General features: G+C 36.8%; 1 protein-coding gene across 1 annotated transcript in view; it reads left to right on the forward strand.

The window, feature by feature from the left end:
* LOC149076909 (LIM/homeobox protein Lhx5-like) overlaps positions 1-25535 on the forward strand; it is an 86815-nt gene that overhangs the window by 59941 nt on the left and 1339 nt on the right. The window contains exons 4-5 of the mRNA XM_089244626.1: positions 11159-11342; positions 23519-23704. Coding sequence (XP_089100752.1) covers positions 11159-11342; positions 23519-23704 — 370 coding nt within the window. The remainder of the gene's footprint in view (positions 1-11158; positions 11343-23518; positions 23705-25535) is intronic.

The following is a 25535-nucleotide window of genomic DNA, read 5'->3' on the forward strand; positions in this document are numbered from 1 at the left end:
CCAGCTTTTTCTATATTTCTCAAGACCCGTGTATGCTCAGACACCTATCTTGGTCTTATAGATGGATGTATACCGGACTCATTTTCCTCCTGTTCTTCATCTATGGACTATCTCTTCCCCTCCCCCACCCCTCCCAGTGGGGGAAGAACCCATGCCCATACGCTGTACGTTTTTTGGGAAAATTCTGCAGTTGACATACGAATTATTGATCACCTACAGGAGGGGAAAGAAGAAGAAACTCGGCAATTGTGGAAAAGGGAACGAAATGGAATTGAAAAGAAAAATTAAGAGGAAAAAAAAAATTGATGAGGAAAAAAGAACCATAGAAAAGAAAAATGAGAGAATTCCATTTGTTGATTGTCTTGTCTCACAGACGGTGTTTCTTTCTCATCATCACCACCACCACCAAGAAGGCTTCTTCTTTCTTGCACGCCACACTACAGGCTACTGCTACCATAACTGATAGAGCCAGAGGAGATAGATTTAAGGGAGGGGGTTTGTCCCATCTTGATGGTGAGTTCACTCTTTCATAGCCAACCATCTCGGCTTATTAACTTCTTCTTTTCCCGAATACCAAAATACAATGCGAGACAAACTTCTATCATGTTGCAACGGCAAGACAGAGAACCAGATTCTGTAGTCATCTTGATAGATTCATGTCTGTGGTTGGCGTTCGTCTCTTCCTAAGTAATTTGAGTTTGTTCAGTGTGAAAGCGGAAACCCCTTTTACACTTATGTAATTTCCTGCTCATAATCCGCACATGCATATTTCACTTCTCTGAGAAAAAGAACATTGTTATAATCCTACTCATGAACGAAATTTCGCAATGTGAATGCTTGAGTTCATACCATGCGCAGTCGGCCTCGCTTAATTGTATAACCCCACTGAAACGGATAAAATCCTCCAGCACCGAAATATCTCCCGTAGAGACAATGTTAAAGTTTTCCCGTTTAATATGATAATTTAAACCACTTTTTCTCGCTTAATCGAATATTAAGCTTCACACGTCAACTGTTAATAAACATCAACCACTATACAGTATTCTATACCATTATTGAATGTAAAACATTTGGAATTAATAGAAAATATGCTACTAGGTTAAGATAAATACATTTTTGAGAGTAGGTACTGGCCTCTAAGTATTCAAGTTGTGTTCAATACGTACATTTAATTATTTTATTTTTGTTCTCTGTTGAGCCATTGGAGGGCGCTAACTAATGAAAAGTGAAACTCAGGTATTGTGATCATTGTAATTAAAAATGATTTTCATTTCATTTTTGATGTTTGATATATTCGAGAATCTTTATTAATATTGATTCTTCATCAGTTTTCAATATACAAACTATAGGGAAGATCGAGATAGTTGTCATACTTTTTGCATTTCAATTAATTTCGGGTATGTAATTCAAACCAGTTCAAATGTTTGATATATCTACATCAAGTTTGAACATTCAGCATGTACTAGAGCTTTTTGCGTATACAAAAAAAAAAAATCACTCTTTCTATGAAATATAAATTTTTACAAATTTCTTGTCGAATGTGACAACCAACATCATATACGGGGCAAGTTGTCTCAGACCATGGAGTGCGTTGTCACTCAACACTAATTAGACATTCACTCATTATAAAACATTGAAAATGGTAGAATTAAATAAGCTTTATAAAATTTATCATTAATTCTCTTCAACTCTATTTTATTGTCAACCTGCCCATCAAAATAAAAAAAAAAGGGCTGAAGTAATTTTTTACTTAGGTTTATACAGATATTTTTATGTATCCCACTTCTCTTGCTTGTTACAGTCGAAAATTACGAATGTTGACAACGTAATTAGACTGCAATTTGTTTGAATTTTACTTATGGCCACTTTTGAACAGTGATTTTGTCTATTGTGCTATTGCCACTTGTTCACAGTGGCATCTTAACAAAAAGTGTTGGGGGTAAGTTGTCGCATGAAACAACTAACCCCTTTTCGTCTGGAACAACCAGATCCAAATATCTAAAAAATTTAATCCAAAAACGATTTTTTTTTTTTTAACAAGGAAGTTTGTGACTATGCGACTAATAAATTACTTTATAATAGACATACTCGAAAAATCGATTAATAAAGGCATACCATTGAAATAAAACCTAAACTGAGACAACGAAAAATTACTAATTCAGTAAAAATTCAGAAAAATCTTCCTGAAAATTTATGAAAGTGTCCGAAGCAGATGAATACTAGGAAGAAGAATCCCATTAACCCTTTAAGCGGCAATGACGCATCCATAAAAGCCTCTTATTTTAGCATTGACAAGCCCAGATAGTTTACAAAAATGATTTCCCAATGTAAAACCTTTCCCTATACCCCTTAGTTTGCAAAAGGTAAAAATCGGAAGAATGACTAGTCCCCCCCTAGTGGGGGAGAGGGCGTGGAGTACGAGGGGGAAAAGCTCACTCACACAACTTTGTTTCATATGGTTACAGTAAAGATTCGCGATGAGGAAAAAAAGAGGCTGAAGGAAACAGTCAGCTGGATTGAATTTATTCCACTGGCATTTGGAAGCAATATTACGTCCCTGATCGTAAAAGGGTTAAATGGTTTGAAACCTCGATTTTGTTAGAACCAATAGGAATCGTTATTGTTTAATGGAATATATATATTAATGTTAATATTAAATGCAGCTTTTTTTTACCTAACATGCACTGTCATTTGTAATGGAAACTATAATGGAAATTCTCAATCGATGTGTGCTCGTGTTTAATCAAAATCATGAAAAAAAAGGGGGAGTGTGAGCGCTGCATTCAAAAGAGGGACTCTATGAACATGGGCGTAGGCCACGTAGAATTTTCTCGGGGGGGGGGGGGGGTTACGTTCTTTTCCTGCAAAATAACTTTGATCTTGGCTTGGGGGGGGGGCGTTAGAACCCCCCCAAAACCCGATGCGTAAACCCTTTGCATACGCCAATGTGTCTGTGGATATTCGTGAGGAAGAAGACACCTCTCCGTATACTGTACCCGGTTTTGAGCCTACCACACGCGTTGAAAAATATGCCATTCTCATTTTATTGATTTCAATTAATATCATAAATCAGCTCATTAACGTTTGATGATAGGTCGCAGGCCACATCGAACTTCGAATACCATTCAAGTTCTGCAAGTTGAGTATGTAGGTCCCAGAAAAAGTTTGATGAATCGGCTGGATGAAAAAAAAAAACTCTTAAACTTTGATTTACTATTCGGTCATCAGCTTTCGCATAATTATGTGAAAACTGCCTACACAAGAACTTTTTCCAATGAAAGATGTACAAAATTCTCGAAAATTTATTTCCTGCTTGTAATCCGCACATGCAAATTTTGCCAATTTAAGAGATAAATCACTCCAATATAATTCGCAACGAAAATCCTATTTGATCCACGAAAGAAAAGAAAAAAGTCGCAGCGATTGCTCCTGTCCATTTACATAATGAAACGAACGAAAGCATTGATTCTTTTAACATTTTAATATACACAAAATGGAGTAAGATTCTTGAGGTTAGTACGTATTCCGGCAGTATTAGTGGTGATATGTATCACCACTAATTAAATCTTAATGGGTTTGTTGGGTCACGCTTTAGGTCGTCTACCCTTCTACTTGCATAAAACATGCATTATTTTTAAAAACAAATTGCATTCATTGTTTAAAAGTATTGAAAATTTACTCCCAACAGCTTATAAGGGTGGAAAACCCCAGATAATACGTTGTCTATAGTCCACTTTAAGAAATTTTGACGTTTTTTTTATAACGATAAATATTTATCGACTATAGAAACAATAATTTGCAAGAAAAATGTGTACGCACAGCCAAACTCGGTTATAACGACCTTGATTGTAATGGCAGCTCGGTTATAACGTCAGTAACTGGCTCTCTCCGGACTCCTATAGAGAATGTTAATAACCTTGCTTATAATGTCAATGAAAAGCAACCGGACATAATAAAAAACATTTTCTTCACTTTGGTTTCCGTTTCGGTGATGTTTTCCCACGAAATTCATAAGATTAGAGTTGATCACATCCAGGGAATGTGTTCTCTTGTGCTCTATTTACACTTAACGTTGAATAAAATATTAATTACATGTTTGATGCTCCAACTTGCTCATTGACATGACCGCTTAAAATATCCCGTTATTTATTTATTTTTTCAACAAAACTTACTTGAATTCCCAATCTTCACTAGAATCAAGAACGAACGTAATTTACATAAATTATAAATTGTGGTATAATGAATATAAATATCCATCCCACACATATTTACCAAGTTCATTTCTTCCCCCGTGAAATACATTTTAGCAGACTTGCTGTAGCATATTTTTGTTTCTCTCGCCAAGGTATATTTAAATTTCGTTTTTGGTAATTTCGTCAACATTTGGCAAACATGTTTGGCGAAAATTGGAGATTATTCCGTTATTAATTTTATCCCAATATCCCATATTTTTCTCGATCGAATCGGTCACCCCCTAATCATACAGAAATTAAAACTTCGTGGAAAGTATTTCATTGCCTGTAATTAAATACTCTCCGTCAAAAAAAGGGCTTGAAAACATCACCCTCGGTTATAACGACAAAATTTCGTGGAATCTTCTATGTCGTTATAACAGAGTTTGACTGTATTTCGAAATATATAAAAAAGGAAATACACACACATACTTTCTACTATTATTACTACTACATGGAAGATTACGTGCCCCATACAACTACAACGAGAAATTAAAGAACTGCTTTTTGCAAGTAAAATTCGTTTTCCATGTGGGGGAAGATAAAAAAAAAACGATATATATATATATTACTTTCTGCAGGCGTTTCCGTAAAAATTCCTATTTTTTTTTTTTATTCTTAAAAAGCAGCAGCCTCATCTCCCGCTTATACGCCATCTCGAACTTAACTCTCGCACGCCTTTTTGCGCTACATCCCATAAACCCTACTACAGTACACACACGTGTATTTTCTCACTACAGTTTTACCTTATTTTATTTTTTTTACTCTTGTTTTCTCGGAGAGGAAAAATATTTTCTCTTGAGAAAGGAGCGTGTGCTGCTTGCTTTTGCCTTGTTTTCAAAAATTTAAATCTCGTTCATTAAGTCAGATGCTTAGGATTTCTGTAGGTTGCTTTTAAAATAATTCATCACTGGGTATTTCATTTTTGCTTCTTCTTACATGTTTTTTTCTTCTTCTTCTCTAGCTCCCATTTTCTCTTTATGCACGTGTTTTTCATGTTTTTATTTATTTATTTTTTTTTTCCTTTGAATAAAATGCTAGAGAAATCTTCGAGACTTAGGCATCTTGTAAGAGAAGAGGAGCAAATAAATGATGCTTTTGCACACGAGTTGGAGAATTTTTAAGTCCATGGAAAAACGTAGTTAAAACGCGGACTTTAAATGGGTTTTCTTTTTTGCATATTTTCTTCTCTTGCACCGTAATTTTTTTTTTTTTTTTTCGGGAATTTTCTGGAAAATAAGGAAAAATAATAATAATAAAAGTTGTTGTTTTTTTTAAGTAAAAAAATTTTTTTCCCCTGTTTTCTTACTCCTCTCGGGACGGAAGGTCTGTAATCACACACGTACAAGAAAATTTACATAAATTGTGTTTTGCCAATGTATTTTATGTACGTAGCAGTATTTTTGTGACGAGTGGATGGTGCAGAGTCAGCAGCTGCGTATGAATGAGAGGAAAATCGTAAACAGAATCGTTAAGGTTTTCTATGGGAAACTGCTCTAACATTCAATTGTCTTTTTTTTTTTCTCTCTCTCTCTCTCTCTCTCTCCTTTTGATAAGCGTGTTGAATTATTCAAAATTTCCATGCAAAATGCCATGATTTATGCGAATCGTAACTGAAGAATTTCTGGTCACGAATGCATATGCAGATTCGGAAGAAAATATTTTTATAGATGAATATATTAATGGGTGACTGTTCATTAATTTTAAATAAAAATACCACATTATTAAATAGCAAGCACAAAATTATTGAATGTAGCCTTCAAAAATTTACAATACACACAGAAATTTTCGATATATTTTCCAGAATATATCCAATATTTCTAACTGCGTGTAGTGTAGTAAGATTAATTGAGAATTATAACGTGAATAAAATCCATGGAAATATTTTTTTTTCATCGATATTTTTTCGATTTAAAAAATTCATGATTTTCGCCAAAATATTTGGTAGTTTCTAGATTAACATTATTAGTAACAGTGAAACCTCCCTACAACGATAAATCCCTCCACAACGATGTTCTTCAAATCTTGTTTGAAATCGCCTATAGTCTAATGTTAAACTCTCGATACAGCATCCTTTACTACGATAAACCCCTCTGTAACGTTGTTTTATAGGACATTTTGAAACCGCTATATATACAACGATTTTTTTTTTTTTTAATATTTCGCTCGAAATATCCTTCAATATATTTTTAAACTCGTCACATATTTCAGTTCTTCCGAGAACGTCTAATAATATCGGTATTTGGTACCAGGGCCGTCTTAAGAGCATCATGGGCCCCCGGCCCAAGTGATTTTTCTGAGGCCCTACTAGGCAAATTCTCGAACATTTCAAAAAAATCTCATTTTTGTGAAGCCCCTCTTCTCTTGAGGCCCCCGGGCCGTGCCCGGGTGGGCCCATGCCTTAAGACGGCACTGTTTGGTACCACCTGTTCACCGAAAGTGTCTATGAAGGTTTCGGTATCGCTACTTTTTGTGTGATAAACCAAAGTGTATTGTGTGTGTGTGACAAACCTGTTCACAATACATCTAACTGAATTATTTTAATAAACTAATGAATTTAAAAAAAAATTGCAGAGAATAATTGCTTAAAAGCGCATTTTTTGGTGGTAGTAACAACGCCGATTTAGAAAAGATGCCAACAACAGAATAAGTTTGATGGCAAGTGATGGTAATGTTGCCTCTCGATATATAACGATAATTCCTCTACAACGATATATTTTTTTTCTTTCTCCGCGGAATATCGTTATATCGAGGGTTCACTGTAATTTTGTTTCGTACTTTGAGAAATTTTAGGGAATTCGCGTGAGAATTTATTTTTTACATATCTATACTTTACTTGTGTAATGCTCTAATGTTCTATTAACTCATTCCCATGCACTTCATGGCACGAAGGAAAAATCGAATTTTTTTCAAAACTTGGTCATCTTCATTCCATAGTAATTTTCGTTTTTTCTTTAATTTTTTTCAAAGCTGTTTAATAGTCTTCTTTAGCGCGTAGTTTAATATTCAACCCTTCTTTACGTGTAGTTAGTCTTCTCGATACAACTTGACCTTGAAATAACATTCGTTCGTAAAAAGAACGCAATGATGGGTTCATTATAAGAATAACCGGTGTCCATCAAAACCTACAACAATTTTGAAACGTATCATTTTAAAGTAATAAGTACGGCTATGATTTTTATGGCCTAAAAACCGGAAGAATATGCTGCATAAAAAATGCATTTATGAAACCTAAAAATATGCCTTTGTAAATAGGCTGATCATATTTTCTCGAGGAAAAGTATGGGAAATTACGAAAAATTGTAAATCCTTGCCAAAAACGATGCCAAAGGTAAGTAAGATTGTGAATTATTGCTCTAATATATTCCCGAAATAAATAAATCTTTCGGAAAATGTGTGTTTCCCTACAGCAGTGAGTTGAAAGTACCTTTTATTATTTTATCGTTTTGAGCCAATCAAGCATCCCAGGTAGTCCGCGATTTAGGTATTATAAAAAAGTACTTAACTAAACGTATATATTGTTTCCATTTCTTCAACATGAGAAAGTGGTTCATGAGGTGAATAAATTTAATAAAATCATAACTGGTTAATAATATAAAAACCCCTTTTTGATCCGGTATGCCGGGAACCATCAATCAATTATTCCGAATCAAAAAACTGGTGTCCTTCAATTTTGCCGGATTTTGTGCTGGAATGTATAATTTCTGGTAAAGAATCTTAGGTACTCGCTGATCAAAAACAGTTTCCTACCACATCACTCTGCAATTCGGGTACAAAGTGGTACAAAAAAAAGTCTTAGCATCGTATAATTTATCAGATACTCGTATGCGTGTATCTAATAAGTTGTGGGGCAAAAAAAATGACCAGGTCTTTCAAACCGAGTATTCTGATCACCCTAACTACAGTTATGGACAGCTAAGAACTAAGGAGCGTTAGTTATATTGATACCCCGTGTATTCAGAGGCGGATTTAACTGCGGGCGTGCACCCTGGAGCCAGTTTTTAGAAGGGCACTCAAAAATCCCCAACTTTACAATTTTTTTCAAATTTAGGGGGCCCAATATTTTCTTCTGCACCCGGGCCTCAACCGACCTCAGTCCGCTTCTGCGTGTATTAATGGATTTTTCAAAATCAGAAATACAGCCAATTCTCGACAAGTCGAACTCGAATACCTATTTAAGTCAAAGTATTTACTCAGCTCTAGAACTTTTTTTTTGTATTTTTAGTGCTAAAATTTTCCACCAACTCGAAGTTTTCGGGAATGAGAGAAATTTAAAAATATCATTCAGCAATATATATATTTGCTGAATATATATATATATAAAAATCCTAATTTGCTAAATCCTAAATTATGTAAAATTTAGGATTTAGCAATAGAATCTATCATTTAGCAATAGAACCTATCATTTAGCAATAGAGTCTATCATTTAGCAATAGAATCTATCATTTAGCAATATAATTTAGCATTTAGCAGATTCCTTTTTCCGCTTGCAAAAAGGGAATGACTAGGTAGTCAAAAAACCATTGCATTTTTTAACAGAAAATAATCTTGTATTCACTTTATTTAATTCTTTTCATTTGCACGAGGTACCATGCATATGTGTCCATTTCCATAATACAGTAATAACTTCTAGTTTATTTCTGAATATTCTCATTCAATAATTAAATATGATTCAATTTACTTCTCTTTCCGAATTTCTCCCATCTAAAGTAGTCTGACATATTTTACTAATACCATATTCGTAAATACCAGCACTGTAAAGATTTCAGTCTTACTTTACCCTCACTCTGAAATCGAAATTTCCGATAAGTCGATCTAACGATAACTCGAAGTTTTTTTTGTAGGCCGCTGCACATTCGACTTACCGAGATTTGACTGTATATCGATTTAAACGATAAACAAAAAAAATTCTCTCGAACGATAAATGACCAAAATTAAATCAAACACATTACGGAAACGTTTCTAGGGGGAGCCATGTTTACATCGATGACATTCTATTTTTGTTTTAGAAAAACTTTCGCTATTCAACATCATTTCCTGCTGTTTTTTCCCGAAAAAACAACAAATAATAAAATGGTGAAAAACAACAACAACATCAGAGATAAATAAAACACTTCGTATGCGGCCAAGAAGTCAAAAAAAAACTTTTTTTTTTCTTTTATTATTTCCTTCAGAGAAAAGATGACTTCTTGAAATTTCATTTGCGTCCAATGCGAGTCTCTTTCCCGATCACGCAATCTCCGCCCGAACGTCCGCCATTTTTAGTTCCCATTTCTCCTTTTTTTTTTTAACCCCCCCCCCCTTCCAAAAAAAAATCCCAGAGATCTCCTAAATTCTCCAAAAAAAAAAATGAAAAATAGCAGAAAACACTTTTATTCGGAGGGTCTGCCGCTGCTGCATATTTCACATCATACATACAAACCAACGGGATACAGAAAGAGAAAAATTGAAGGGGGGCTTTTATGTATAATATTTTTTTTTTAATTCATAAGATAGAAGGAAAAAAAAATGGAACTCTTTTTCGGAATGGGTTTTTTGCGTGCCAGAAATTTTCCCAAGGCGTCGTGTGTGTGTGCGGAGAATATGGACGGGAATGAAGGGGTACAGAGAGAGACCATAGGTACGTACATACGTCCTGGAATATTCATTGCCAGGATTTTTGCTTTGCGATGCTTATTGCCTTCATACACGCGATGGAGGAAGTAAAATAAAATAAAAAATGGTAGAGAGTGTTTTTGTTCAGCACAGTTGTGAATTTTCTACATTTTTTTTACTTATTCAACCAAATATATATATATATATATATATGTGTGTGTGTATTAGCGTAAGATGGAGAAATAACGTTTATAAAATAAAAAAAAATGGTAGAGTATATAATGTACGTCAGTAACCAATTTAATGTCCGATGTACTCATTAAGCAAGCGCCATGTGAATTAAAGAGTATTGCGTATCATTTTATATGCGGTATTGCGCTCGTTAAATTACGCACACGAACCGCACGCATTTTTGATTCGGGAAAAATTATATTAAGGAAATGGAGGAAGATAAAAATGATGAAGATCTGTGTGTGTGTGGGGCGTGTAAAGTACAAACGGCTATTATTGTGATTGTGTTGTTTTTTGGTTTTTTTTTTTGTTTTAATAGAAAAATAGGGATCTCCGTGGATTGAGTGATATTTTTGTTATTGGGTTCTTTAGGATGTACATGCTGAATCCGTGGCTCGAAATTGAGGGCCAAATGCAGCCCTCCGAAAGGTCAAATGTGGCCCCTCAGAGTTATTTGATGTGGCACGTGACCTCAAACCTAATTTTGTGAAAATGAACTAAGTGGTGCATTTTTCATTATCAATTAGGTGAGCCGCGGCACATTTACAGGTCATTCAAGAAGGCCCCGCGGCACATTCCTAGATCACTCGAGTACTTCGTGAATATTTACAGATCACCGCGGCACAGTTCCAGAGCACTCAAACTGCGCGTATTCCCTAAGATACCTTAAGTGACCCGCGGCGCAGTTCCAGAACACTTAAGCGATCCGTAGCACATTTTCAGATCACTCAAGTGCCCCGCAGCACATTATCAGATCACTTAAGTAACTTGCGGCGTGTTGACAGATCACCGCGGTACAGTCCCAGATCTTTTGAGTAGCCCGCGGAATATGTACAGATCAGTTGAGTGAACTGTGATGAAGTTCCAGATCACGCGAGCAGCCCGCAATACATTTACCTATCAATCAATTGATCGCGACATATTTACAGATCAATTAAGTGGCCTGCGGTAAATTATCATATAAATTAAGTGATTCATGGCACATTTACAGATCATCAATGAAGTGGCCCGCTCTTCCCCACTAAAGTTAGAATGCCCTCGCTTTAGGTAGCTCAAGAAATCTCCTTTGAATAATATAAGTATGTAATTTTTATTTGCAGGTTTGGTTCCAGAATAGAAGATCTAAAGAGAGGCGGATGAAACAGTTGAGTACTCTGGGTTCGAGGCGGCATTTCTTCAGGAATCCCCGGAGAGCTATGAGGCCTCTACGAGCGGGTCTCGGAGCCGATGGTCTCATGGAAGATGTACAGGGACATCATAACGGGCCGTATCCATATTTTTCAGGTGAGCCTATGACGTTGGTCATACAAAATACAGAGAGGGAGTGAGGGTGATTACTTAATATTCTCCTTAGCGCATTTTACTGACGAATGGTTGATACTAGAGCAGGGGGTTTCCAACGTAAAGTATCTCGCAGAATACTTGGTATTTATAAAGTTGTTTTCTCGCAACCTTTGATGATAATGGGGCTGTTCTACGGAACTCAAACAAATTTTTGAATATTTATCCAAATAAAAGTCCCTACTGCTGTCTCAGCAGCATCATAGCCTCAGGGCAAAATGAAAGAGGACTTGGTGGTATACCACCATGAAGATACATATTTATTGCCATAAATAATTGCACCAGATCTTATCGTGGAAGCTCCTATGAAACTGAGGTAACCGCATTGCTCACACAAACGGGAATAGGACTGAAAGGGCTTCCTCCTGGGGCCCTCGAGATGATTCTCATCATTTTTTTTTTTCACATTGTAAATTCATTACTTGACATCTGGCAGTATGATTTTCAAGAGAAAGTATGTAAAGTGTAAGCTGTGAATTTCAACCAGATAGGTGCACCTGAACATCACTTGGCCGGGATGCCCAGGATGCTCTGAAGATGGCTCTAGAGTCTATGCGTAGCCACGAAGTTTAATATTCCGTGAGGCTATTGGGAGGCATATTTCACGAATCGAGATCTTTGATTGTAACCATCACCGGAGGAAAAGCACCCGTACAGGGACTGAAACTGAAATAATCATGATGCGAATCATTGAATTGCAGGGTGATTCCGATCTGAGTTGTCGGTAAATCTCTTGAGTACGAAACAAGCCAGCACCTCCTAAAGATAGAAGGCCTCTGCACTGTTTGCCACAAATGTCATTCAGACTACCTAGCAAGTTTGCCACATTTTGAAACGCAGCATCCTATTTCGTTTCTTCTTATTTTGGCGGAGAATCTTCATGATTGGTTCACGAATACCGCAAAGTAATTAAATGTGGGGCATAGAAATCGCCAATTCTGAACCCGATCATTTCTTTTCCTCACAACGATGATACTGGTACGAGCAGAGAATTTTTTTCCCCTGAATATTCCGAAGGAAAATGGACTACTTACTGACGTCAAAAGCAGAGTGCGGAGACCTTCTATTTCTAGGAGGTGTTAAACAAGCATCCATCCTCAATGGTTTAAGTGACCACCATAACCCCCTACATGGGTAGGCTTGGCAGGGCTCTATCACGGTGGCCCGGGAGAAATCGTATTATTTTTGTTTAATTTTTTTTACACTATAAATTCCCTACAGAGGAGACCCACCACAAGATCTTAGTATAGGGAGCCTGCGTTCCAATTGTGGGGGACCATGGTGAGCACTTGGTTGCTCGCGAGCAAAAAAAAACAACTTTATTCCCACATGAAATGTGCCTTCTTTTTTTTGCAAATCGTGGGCACATTTTCTTTTATTTCGCCTGCACTGACTTGTTGTTTCTCTGCGCACATAATTTCGATATCTGTGCGAAATGACAACTAAAATGCTCCTTACACAATACAAGGAATTTTTCTCTGCTCAGTAAAAACTTGTGTGCAGGAAAGCATTATCAATCATTCTCAGACTCTAAACGTCCATACTTTTGAAACTTATTCACCCACGGAAAAAAATAGTGTCTCCAAAAACTATAAGCGGGGAAAAATAAAATGTTATCACTAAATATGTGCCTTCTAGAAAACGTTGAAAATACACTATAGTAATAAATTAAATATGAGAAACACATCATGAACTGTAACACGTTCTGTCACATATAAAACAAAACTGTTATAATTCTTTAATTGAAATTGATTACCGGTTTCTAATAAATTGCCGCATTAAGCAAAATTAATGCAGTATGATATTAAAAAATATTTTATAATTAGTAATATTAGTTAAATTGTCAAGTTTGTTTAAATTTTAGCAGTTGTTATTTGTATCCGGTAAATTAGCATTACTATAACGCGCATTTGTAATAAATAACAAAACGTACACCAGAATCGACTAATCCCGGCTTATACAACCTTTGGGATTATGAAAAAGTTTTTGTGGTTGTTTTTTTTGCGCATTTTACCAATGTTAGTTTACTTTAGACAAACAGCAACCGTTAAAATTTTGAAAAAAACTTGACAATTTAACTTATATTATTACTTATAAAATATTGGTTAACATCATACTACATTGATTTTTTTCTATGCAGCGTATTTATTAGAAACCAGTCACCAATATCAAGCAAAGAATTATAACGGTTTTACCTTATAGGTGGTAGAACGTATACCAGTTCAGTGATGTGTTTCTCACATGTAATTTATTACTGTACCGTGTACTTATTTCCAATGTTTTCGAGAAGGCACATTTTTACAGCTGAATTTTTTTATTGTTTATGTACAAAAGTAACTAAGATAGACATCATGGTGAATAGATTTAAAAAGTCTGGACGTTTAGAGTCTGAGAATGCTCCCAGAGTGCAAAATTTTTTGCTAAGCAGAGAAAAATTTCGTATATTGTATAAGGTAGCATTTTATTTTGTCATCTCGCTAAGATGTCGAAATTCTGTACGCAGAGAAACATGTCAGTGCAGGTGAAATAAAATGGAGAGAAGGAGCACTTTCAAGAATATCACTACTGGATAAAGAATTTCCCAATAAATACAAGTACAACGCCAACAACAGGCAAATTGCCCAACGAGGTGGCTGACTTAAGAACATCATGGATCCAAGAGCCATTTTTTGGAGGTCCTACCTACTACTGCTACACCACACATGCACCCCCCCCCCCCCGCGGAACCTCCAACGAATCGGTATATGCGGGAATGTGCGTGTACGTGTAGTGAAACCTGACGTGAAGTTTTGTTGTTTCTCTGCAATGCTTGTTATGTGTAGTGCTGCCATCTGCCACTAGTTTTTCTAACTATGAGTGAAGTGTTATGATTGAATGATTTATCGTTGTAGGACTGTTGCTCTCTGTGGCGAGACTTTTTAACGGGGAGATCGGCTCGCATTTGCGCCTTGAAGTTGGGAACCGCAGAAAACCAACTTCAGCCGACCACCACTGTGGGGTTCGAACCCGGATCCTCGCATCGTGAGTCCGTCACTATAACCACTCGACCACCACAGCGGCAAAAAACCATTGTTTTTACAGCTTATAATTTCCTGATGAAATGAAGAATGACATTTATCAACTTCTGGGGTTTCCAAGTTGTTTAGTTACAGAAGCGGCCTGAATTTTTTTTAACGACACTTTCTCCTTAAAATTAAAAATAAAGAACAACTTTGCCAATAGCATCGGTAAAAGAAATTTTTCTTCTTCAAAAACTCTCCGGGTTCCAGGATTTTTTAGGGTTCCGTAGCATTTGATCATGCAGAACTCAAAAAAGCTCACACGGAACACCAAGTGGAAACCCATGTCCTAGAGGTATGCTTCCGATTAGAAAAAATATCCAAATAACGCGTAGACCTCAGATACGTCATTCATGTTGCAAGGTGTTGTATAGTTATTAAAATATAGTATATATAAAAATACTTTCCATAAGGACACCTGTCCTCAGAAACCCAATTAGAAAGTTGTTGCTCTGCCTCTCCTGAGGTCAACTAAGAAATTAACACGTTTCTAAGTGCAATTTGCTGAAATATTTGAATTCAAAAATCGGAGGAAAATTATGATAGAACAGCATAAAAATAAGGGAAAGAAGCGTTTTCCGTCAGTTTTTGCTGTTCCTTCCAAATTTTTCAATTCAAATATTTCATCGAATATTGCACTTCGAAACGTGGGTATTTTTTGTGGGCCTCAGGAGAGACGGAGAACTTTTGATTGGGATTTTAAGTAATAGCCCTGTAGATCTTTCTAAAAACATAATTATTGCAGTAAATCCTGCTCTAGTTTGAAAATATCATGATATAACTTATATGTAATGCTTTACATTTCCTGAATTAATTAAAGTAAAAAGGTAGAGGTGCGCTTTGTCGGGCCACAGCCGTAACTACCCACATGAATTCGCTCCCAAGAGCCAAAACATTGCAACTTCTTCGAGGGTGAATTTGGCTCAAATTGCCTTATTGTGTGAAGATCTTTGTGACATACGTATTTGTTCTAGACAGGATAATCAAGATAGTATTAATGTAACCAAACACTAATGATGAAAGTGTTGTTGTAGTTTAATATGGACTTCCTGCCTTTCTGTAAGCACCTCTTCATTCCCGAGCGGAACCCTGAGGGGCAATGTTTTTGGCTCGTCCTCAAGTCAAGACCCTACACTGGAATCCTTACGGTGTTTTTAAAGTGAAATTTATTGTTTGAAAAATTAGAAACAGTTTAATTGAAGACAATAAACGCTTGGAAGTGTTCCAACAGCCACTTAAATTACCCGCGACACATTTTCTGATCACTCAAGCTGCCCGCGACACAGTATGCATCACCTGAGAGGCTCTTGGCACATTTCCAGACCACTTAAATTATCTGCGACACATTTCCAAATGGCTCAAGTTGGCAACGCTCTATTTCAGATCACTCGAGTGACTCGCGGCACTTTCCCATATGATTCAAGTGGCCCACAGCACATTTCCAGATGACCTGATTGGCTCGAGGAACATTTCCAGATGACTGAAGTGGCCCACGATGCATTCTCAAACTAATACAGTGGCTCGCACTCCACAAAGAGTTGAGCGCCCTTGTTGTATATCAGCGTACCTCAACCTATGGTCCGCAGGCAGACTTGATAAAATTACTTACCGTTGTCATTGATATTAGTACTATTCATGTAGGTTCAAATATATAATTATGCCTTTATACTTAGGTTCACCTAACATCATCGGAGAGAATGCAGGAAACTGCGATCCTACAAATTTGGGATCTCACTAAATTCTGCCAAAAATTTCAATTCATTGCTTTAAATGCAATTTGCTAATTACTGCTAAAATTTACTGAAGAGTGTGGGAAATAAAGGGCTACTGCAAATCGCAGTAAACGAAAATGTATTTCACGAAAAATATTGAAATGATCTGATGACCATATTTCATTGAGAAAAAAAAACAAAATTTGGATCTTAAATAATAATCCGTAAAATACGGGACATCGCCAGTTGTCGTCAAAAACATTGACAGAAGTAGTCACAACCACAAATCGTAATTTAAAACTCCAAAAACAATGAGGACAAATCGTTAAACCTGACATATATGTAAGGTAAATATTTATAATTTTTGCCTTAATTATCATAATATAATTTATGTTATGAAAAGCTGTGTGTATTCACAACGTCGGTTAATATTACAAATTCAAATAAGTATCGTTGAAAAAATGGGATAAATATATAGAAAAAATAAATACGTAACCCGTAATATGGGACACAAGGGGTTCGTCTAATTTTTTTAGACATTTTACTGGTAATGGTTGTCAGAAAGGTTGAAGAAACACTGTTGTAGGCTATATCATATTAATTAAAGCCCTCAGTCACCAATGTCTGAAACTTACTTCTTTTATGCTGACATGGGATATTCAAAATGAACCAGTATATAGGAAAGAAAAACTCATTAATCAGTTTTGTAGTGTAAGGGTCAAAGGCTTGATCTACGAGATCAACAGATGCATTCCTTGAACCCCACGAACCGATATCTCTTTAAAAAAATAATCAATGAAAGCATTTTTATCCATTTATTTCCATTTTAAAAGCCATACGAAGATCTTCAAAAAATGATTATAAATCACTATATTTTATTGTACACATATTTGATGCCAGGAGGGATGGGTTTAAGACCCCCCCCCCCCATGAGACATTTACCTAGTGGGGGAAGAACGAGCGACCCCCCCCCCTCCCCATCACTTTTTATCTACCTTAACCCAAGGGCGGTGATCGTATCCTGTATAAGAGAGAGAGAGAATGAGAGTAGTACAAGTTATGGTACATGTCAGACATGAGTATCGCACCCTTGTGTTCGCCCTGATACATACAGCGAAAGCACTCCATCAGACATTAGCGTGATCCGCAACACGCGATCCGCAACTTAAGGATCAGGGCGCAAGGGCAGACAGATGGCAAACGTATGTAGGAGAAGCAAAAAAAAAAAGAAACAGATTTTTGATCCCTGGATCACAACCACTACCTAAACAGGAAGATCTGGATGGGGATTTATACATGTATTCTTTTTTTTTTTTTTGTTAAATATTTCCCATCTTCTTTTCCCTCTGCTCCAACATTGTACTTTTTTTTTTTTACCCTCGATTAAGCCTTGAAGAGAGAGCGTCTTCCACGAGATTGAACGGGGAAAGTATCGATGTAATTAAACCGAGCCAGACAGAGGTAATATTTCTTTAAGGATTAATATCGACGGGCAAATGGTGTCCCTTCGTGTCAATCGCTGTCCCTGGATTCTCCCTCCCCCTCTCCCCCCCCCCCTCCTATCCTAAAGGATATGATATATGGTCGCGTAATGCTTGACCTTTTTCTAGTGAAGGGAACAGTGATATTTTTTGAGAGGAGAGAGAAATGTGTGAAGAGTGAGGAGCAAAAAAATAGAAGAAATTCCGTGGTTATTATAAACTTGTATATTTAGTGAAATCTATTATGCCTTGGAGAACACGTTATTTTCCAAACTTCTTTTTCCAAGTCTCAGAGTTTTTACCGTAAAATTTCACTGAATTGATTTTTAGTATCTGTATACTATATGAGAGTTCGGGTGATATTTAAATTAACTTTCTGTTCTACTATAACCCCCTAAGATACGGATTTAAGAGAGGGTTAAAATGTTTCAAGGTACATACAACGTTGGGTCTTGTACCTTGAAACAAGTTAAAATTACAAAGGCAAAAAAATACAACTTTAATTTCAGTATTTGAGTATGATGCACATACTTAAATAAAAAAATATCAAAATAATGACACAAATAAGATTATTAATATATATATGTTGCCAGTTCACGAACTGGCCGGTCCAGTTGACACAGGCCAATATCCGAAATTCGGGTTTTCGCCGTGCTTTGGCCAGCCCCTATATATATTGATCCCTATGGTTCGGGGGCATAGCCACGTGGGCGTATTTTTTATGATATAATTATGGTTAACTATGTAAGCTTGGCGATCAAAGAAATCTGAATATCGATATCTTAGTGATACGTATACAGTAAAATCTCTCTTTTACGGACAAAAACGGAACAAAAAAATTCGTCCTTAAAAGACGGGGTGATCGTTAATCAGGGGTTTGAAATGCATGCTTTTGTTATATATAATGGGAAATTATTATTTGACCTTAAAAGAGGGGTGACCGCTAAGAGGGATTTTACTGTATAAGGATCGACATGCAGGGCCCAGCGAAAGTCCGAAATTCGGGTATTAGCCGGATTAACTGGGCCGGCCAGTTAGGAATTACCTGGGAAATATCCATGGTATTGGTATCCCGTTTAAAATATGGGTCTTGGAGTCCGCTGGAAAATCTCCGTTGTGGAAAATATTTATGATTCTTTAATCACGTGAAAAATATCCATATTCAAGAACAACCTGGAGATTATTCAGTCTAACCTGCAGAATGTCCGTAACAGGTATCCCGTGGAAAATCTCCATGGCCTAGAAATTACCTAGAAAATAACCGGGGTATGCGTGTGAAATGTACATGGAAAATCATTTGATATCGGTTCTAAACTAAAAGTCGCGGTCTGATCATCCCACACGCAGAAAACGACAGTGGTGCGACAAAAGTTATTATCATCATCCATGCTCAACGTCTTTGTCTATTAATTTTCTCTACAAATTTTTTTGAGAAATAGGTCGGAAAAATTTCAGTCAAAATCGCTCATAATCGGAACGTTCGGGCGACTCATCAGATTCCAATATTTAGTTCAGATCTGACTTCAACTTCTGCTTCCAACTAAGCAATATGATTATTTTCCGAGCTTGATGGAAATGTACAGTGATGTTTATGATCCTTATAGTTTTCATCATGGTTCAACGAAAGGGGGGAAAAGTGCTCATAAATAGGAGGCGTTTAAATCGTGACTCGATAGTCTGAAGATAGTATCTCACTCCTCCTCTCAAGAAAAAAGAATTAATTGCTCTCGCTTAATCACGATCTCTTAAGCCAAAAAAGGAGAAAAAAAAATAGTAGGGGGAAAAAGTAAAAAATGACGAAAAAGCGTGTTCATCGCATTTAAGAAACTTATAAGAAAAAAATTTAAAGGAAAAAATTTTCTTTGTTACTTCTTCCTGTAGAGAATCTTCTTGGACGAGTAACAAAGAAGCTACTGAAAAATTATAGTGGGAGGGGGGGGGGGGGGCTTTGGTCCTTATAAGAACTAAAATATACCTGGACTTTCCGGAAGTTTTAATCGAAAACCATTGAAACGAGGCTACTTCTCATAAGAAGTCTTCCTTACAACGCGAAATTCTCATGGAATTTTTAACAAGATACTCAAGTCTAAAAACTCATAAGAAGAAATCGATTTCGGGACGGACGAAGAAGAGTAATTATAGGGATATATTTTTTTTTATTCAAAGTCCTAAAATATTTTCAAAGAAATAGCTTTTTCTTGTTTTATTTAGTACATGAGGAGGAGGGAAAAAAAATGTCTTGATATCCGTCTATTAGTTTTCTACATCGGTGTTTAAAATTTTATGGATGGAGAGAATATTATTTCAGAAACTTTATATATAAATTCATGTTAAGAGAAAATATGGTTTCCCCCCTCCCTTTGTATTTCTTTCATATTTATGGAGGCGAAATTCGTTATTTATAACTTATATAGCAGAAATAAAATAGATGTGGAAATGTGAATAGTGTGGGCTGCAAATTAGGAACCGTTAGGAAGGGATTAAATTAGATTGAACACTTATTATACATTTTTACTGTTTACAATTCTAGCTTGAACTTCTATAGCAGGGTTGCCAGAGACGAGGAAAATCCGGAAAATCAAAACTGGTGAGGGAAAATGTGAAATATTCGGCAAAAGTCACATGGGGGGGGGGGGGAATCTAAAAATGGGGTGCAGCGAAATGAATCTCGGATCAGTGCGTGGTCAAAGCTGATATCGAGCGTATGTCCTGTTAATCAAGAATATTTTTAGTTTTGGATCTGTCAATTGAGCATATATATATACAGTAGAAATCATGATAATCGTACTTGCCACAAAATATTACATAACCGGGTTAGGTACCACCTCGTCCTTCACAAGTTCCCAAGCTAGAGGTACTTAACCTTTTGCCAACGGACCCTTTGCACCAATGACTTGAAGTTCGCGGACCCCTTTAGAAAATAAAAATTTGATATATGGCAATGTAAAAACAAAAGAGATTGATTTTTTCCCCACGAATTATGCACTGTTATGCCTTCCAAACATTTTATGCTGCTCTCAGCCTGCAATTTAGTAGCTTCAGGGGAAATTTTAGGAGCCAATACCAATTTTTTAGTCGCCATGGCGACTAGATTTGTTCATCCCGGATAACCACAATTTTTTTTTTGATTCCCTAATAATGTGTCTTCCAACATGGGAAGAGGTCATAAAGTTCCGGAAAAGTAAAAAAAAACATCCTTATATCTGGGACTGTTTATTTGGCACCTAATTTTTTCTTCGATTTGTCCAGCCCGCACTAAGGAACCCCCCCCCCCCCCTTCCAACAAACCTAACGAAATTCATGGTAAATGCTGAGCTGTGTCATCAGCGGACTCGCATATACCGAAAGGCATCCGGCTTTTATGTCTGAGATAGTAAAGACGTGAAGGGCCTTCCTATGACAAAATTTGTATACCGTTCAGAACAATTCAGTTCACGAATAATTCAACCCAAAGCAACAATTATTTCTACATAAATTTTTATGCTTTACGTCTTCCACTTCGTATGTTGACTTGCAGTAAAACCACTTGCAGTTAGTCACAATTTTGACATTAATAGTCAAGATGTCAAAGAGAAAGATCTAGAAATTATACATACAATTCGAGTTATTCCAGACAAACAACCACGATGGCGTCACCGCATTTAAGAAATAGCCAAAAAAAAAAATTCAAGTAGGCCGTGCCTGGGCGCTGATTGAGAGTGACTTGTTGTTTTCATTGGCCTAGCGTCGGTCGGATCCAGTTCTTTATGAAAGAATAATAAAAATAACAAAAAAGAAAATCCACAGAAGCTTCAGATTTTTGTCGATTTTCACCATCATTTTCATTATATTTTTATTCGCCCCGAAGGGTTCATTCCTCATTACTTTCGCTTCTTCTTCTTCTTATAATTTTTTTTTCTGCCTCATTCATTCATTAAGGCCTTTTTTTTTTATCGTGGTTTTCTTCAGGGCTCCCATGAGTCCACCTTTCAATGTAAGGCCCCAACAAACCTCACGTTTTGCCTCTGACACCTCCTCTTCCGAAACCCGCCTCGTCTTCAAAGATCTACATCCATTTCTTAATTTTTATTTTCTTAATTTTTTTTTCGGATATGTTAATCAATCAAAAGTGGCAGATGACCACATCACAGCTTCCATACTTCTCCCCTTCCCCCACTTCTTCATTCTTACGAACAATTCTTTCACGGTTTACAAACTTGTGAAATAAGGCCTCGAGCGTAACATGCTTACATGCGAGAACAACCAAACCAACACCATGCATGTATGTATTCATGAACTTTCAATCCATGAAAAAAAAAAATGGCTCTTGAGATTTCCGACCTTCTTCACGCGTTACTCAATAACTCTTTTCTTTTATGTCTTCATTAAGACTACTGGAAGGTGAGCCACATATGTAGAATGCATTGATTTTATTATAATTTTTGTTATAGTATGGCTTATTACCTTTTATATCGACAATATGGAGAGTATCGTATTGTATGAATAATGATGTTCTTCTTTTTTCGATTTGCTGTGGTGATGGTCAGTTGCGTAAATTTTTTGACGTCTTGAATCACCTTTGTCTCTTGTGGTTTCTGAGAAACGTCCTATATTCAAGTAGGGTTGGTTGTTTGATGGGTATTGTTATCACTAATTACGTGCATGTTATTAAGATGAGAATTGGAGAAATGTGCATTCGGATACTGGATATTGTGTGTGAAAACACCGTTGTGAAATCTGTATTGTTTTTTTCTTTTTCTAAACATTTACTGGAAATCCATCCTCGTGGTGATGAGAGTAAGTGTTTTGTCTGAACTATATTAGGTCATCTCAAAAGTAGCAAAGCATTTTTTTTTTGTAGATGCGTGTTTCGGCTTATATACAGTCGACGTTCGTTACAACGATCCTTCTTGTTCCATGGAAAAAGGAGGTATTAAATTGAAAAATCGTTGTATATCGAATGTTTGAAAAACAATCTGCTTAAGCGAATTCATATTTGGTCATAATTAGAAATAAAATTATTCATTTTGTAAAAATGTAAGCAGTTGAAGTAAAAAGGAGTCGGGTCAATAATAATAAAACTGTTATAATCAACTACAGTATATGCTCGTGCCTATCAACCGAATTCTACAATGTAAGGCAAAGGTTCTCAACCTTTTTCAGCAGCGACGCAAAAAAACAACAGCAAGATCAGCTTCGCGACTCGTTGGACTGTTTCTTTTTTTCAAAATTAGTGGAACCAGTGACGCAATATGTGCATTTGTGAATGAAAACTGTGAATGAATTCGTACGACCCATCTGGAAGCCCTTGCGAATCAAATTTGGGTCGTGACCTATAGCTGAAGAATCCGTTGCCGTAGGTGGATTTCTACGACTAATCACAGAATTCCCCTGAGAATCAAAAGTGATTTGAACGGCCCACGTTGGAAGCTCCTACGACTCAAGTTTGAGTCATGACTCATAGATTAAGAACCTCTAATATAAAGAGTTAATTTCAAACACTTTTGGCAAACAAAAGAACAAGGATTTTGTCCATTTCTTTGTTGAAAAATAGGCGGGGCAGAGCTGACATGGGCCGCGGTATTGGATTGATCTGGCCCGCGGACTGCAAAAGTTGTACACCGCTGTTCCACATGAACGGAATTTTTAAAAGCCCGAAAAATACTTCAAAACTGTAACAATAAACCGAGGATTTACTTCGAAAAATACAAGTTTTGAATTTTATTTTCCCCATCATTCAAACATTAACGGGGAAAAGAGGGCTTAAAGATTTCAGAACGACCCAAAACATGTACGAAGTGTAATTACAGAGATGTGAACGAGAAATGTATACATTTTTTTTATTTTTAATGAACTCGCTAATGTATTCGTTACTTTTCACGTTCCAGATTCCAGCAGCCCTAATGATTTCGGATACGGGCCACATCCAGGTTTTTATGAGTACTTCGCTAATCATTCTCAAGAGATGACCGTGTTTCCGGGTACCATGCCAATCGGACCAGCTAGCGTCGACGGACATCCGCTGGATTCACAAAACCCACCGACCGTCGCTGGCATGCCATCCATGGCGAATGGTACAGTATCCACTACAATAATTTACTTTCGTAAACCAAATACGCGGGATATTTATAAATAACCTATATCGGTTGATCGAGTGTGAGCAGAGTTTTCCACAAAACAACGTATACGTAGTTATTTTAATGAGAATTTTCGGGATGAACACGATTGACCGGCGGTTGGTCATTACACTACGTCCCAAAAAAGTCTCTTGTTTTTTTCTGTATAACTTCTGTAGCACGTGGTGTAATGAAGTGCATTTTTTTTTTTCACAGAAAATGAGAGAAGAACATTCAAAATAATTTAAAGATAATTTTTTTCGACAATTTAAAGAGCATTTTTCATAAAATAAGAAAAATTGTATTTATATATATATATAACGTTAATTTGTTAAAATTAAGTGTCCAAAGTTTACAGAAACTATTGATTATATGCAAATTTAAACGCGTAATCGTGACGCAAAGCTTGAAACCTATATAAATGCAGTAGGATGAATTAATGTGCGAGAGAATCTCTTTTATTTACACGACGAGTAAAAACGACGCAGCTTTCTGTGGACGAGGTTAACAGAAATTTGAGATTGAAGTTGTAAGGTAAGCCTATAGAATATTGAATGTTTTCGAAAGGCTTCAAATCATTGCAAAAGTATGATTTATCGCGTTTTTGCCAGTGAGGCGCCTTACCATCCAACGCACGTTCGGGAAGACCTCGATAAACGATTACTACGATGATAGGTTGATAAAAAGACCCAGGTATGTTTGTGTGTTCGAACCCCACCGGTGACACAGTGGTTGTCGGCTGAAGTTGGTTTTCCGTGGTTCCCAATTTCGAGGCGCGAATGGGAGCCGATCTCCCCGTTAAAAAGCCTCGCCACAGAGAGCAACAGCCCTACAACGGTACAATTATTCAATCATTACACTTCACTCACTTTAAAAAATTGATGGCGGATGGCAGCTCTATAACGAGCAGAACAAAATTTCACGTCAGCATCATAACACAAATGCCCACATTTTTTTCAACATGGCCCAGGTCTTCTTCGATCATCTGCTTATATCTCTTTATTGAGACAGAGCACTGCGCTATGTGATCTGGTTAGGAGATGATGTGTTGTTTGTTTATGGAATCCTTCGGGTCTCCAGTTTGAATATATCGCCAGATACGACTTTAAAAAGAATTTTAAATAAAACGGATTTTGTGGTTCACATGAAAATTATCCGTCGATTATCCCCTCTCAAAACATCATATTCAAGCACATTAAAAATAATATTTCGAGAGGTGAGGGTGCGCTCGAAATCACGTAACTCACGGAAACAAATGAATCAGTGTTCTTTTCAGAGACGAAAAGAAATGTAACTTAGATGGTCCAACGCCATCTATAACAGAAGGCCTCCGCACGAAGCTCGTGATGTCATTGAAGAAGTTCATCTCACTTATAGCCATTGGATATAGCAGGCCAACGCATGCGCATCATTACCCTTTTTTAGTAGTAAGCCTATAATATCCAATAGCTGAATGAATGAACGCCAGGGTCTCTGCCACCGGACTTATCCCGTTCCCGAGATCTCATCCAGCCCAGCTTCGTCGCAGGGTCTGGAACAAAGTGAGTGTGTGTGTACACCTAACAGTCTGAGTGTGTAGCTAGTGTTGTGTATGATATTTCAGTGATGCCATGTATACTTCAAATTGTGAATGAAGTGTAATGATTGAATATTTGTAACGTTGTAGGCCTGTTGCTCTCTGTGGCGAGACTTTTTAACGGGGAGATCGGCTCGCATTCGCGCCTTGAATTTGGGAACCACAGAAAACCAACTTCAGCCGACCACCACTGTGGGGTTCGAACCCGGATCC

Source organism: Pholcus phalangioides, unplaced genomic scaffold (assembly GCF_987345545.1).
Source record: "Pholcus phalangioides strain wild (caught in Gottingen) unplaced genomic scaffold, Ppha-v1.0 ptg000015l_1, whole genome shotgun sequence".
Taxonomy (NCBI): Eukaryota; Metazoa; Arthropoda; class Arachnida; order Araneae; family Pholcidae; genus Pholcus; species Pholcus phalangioides.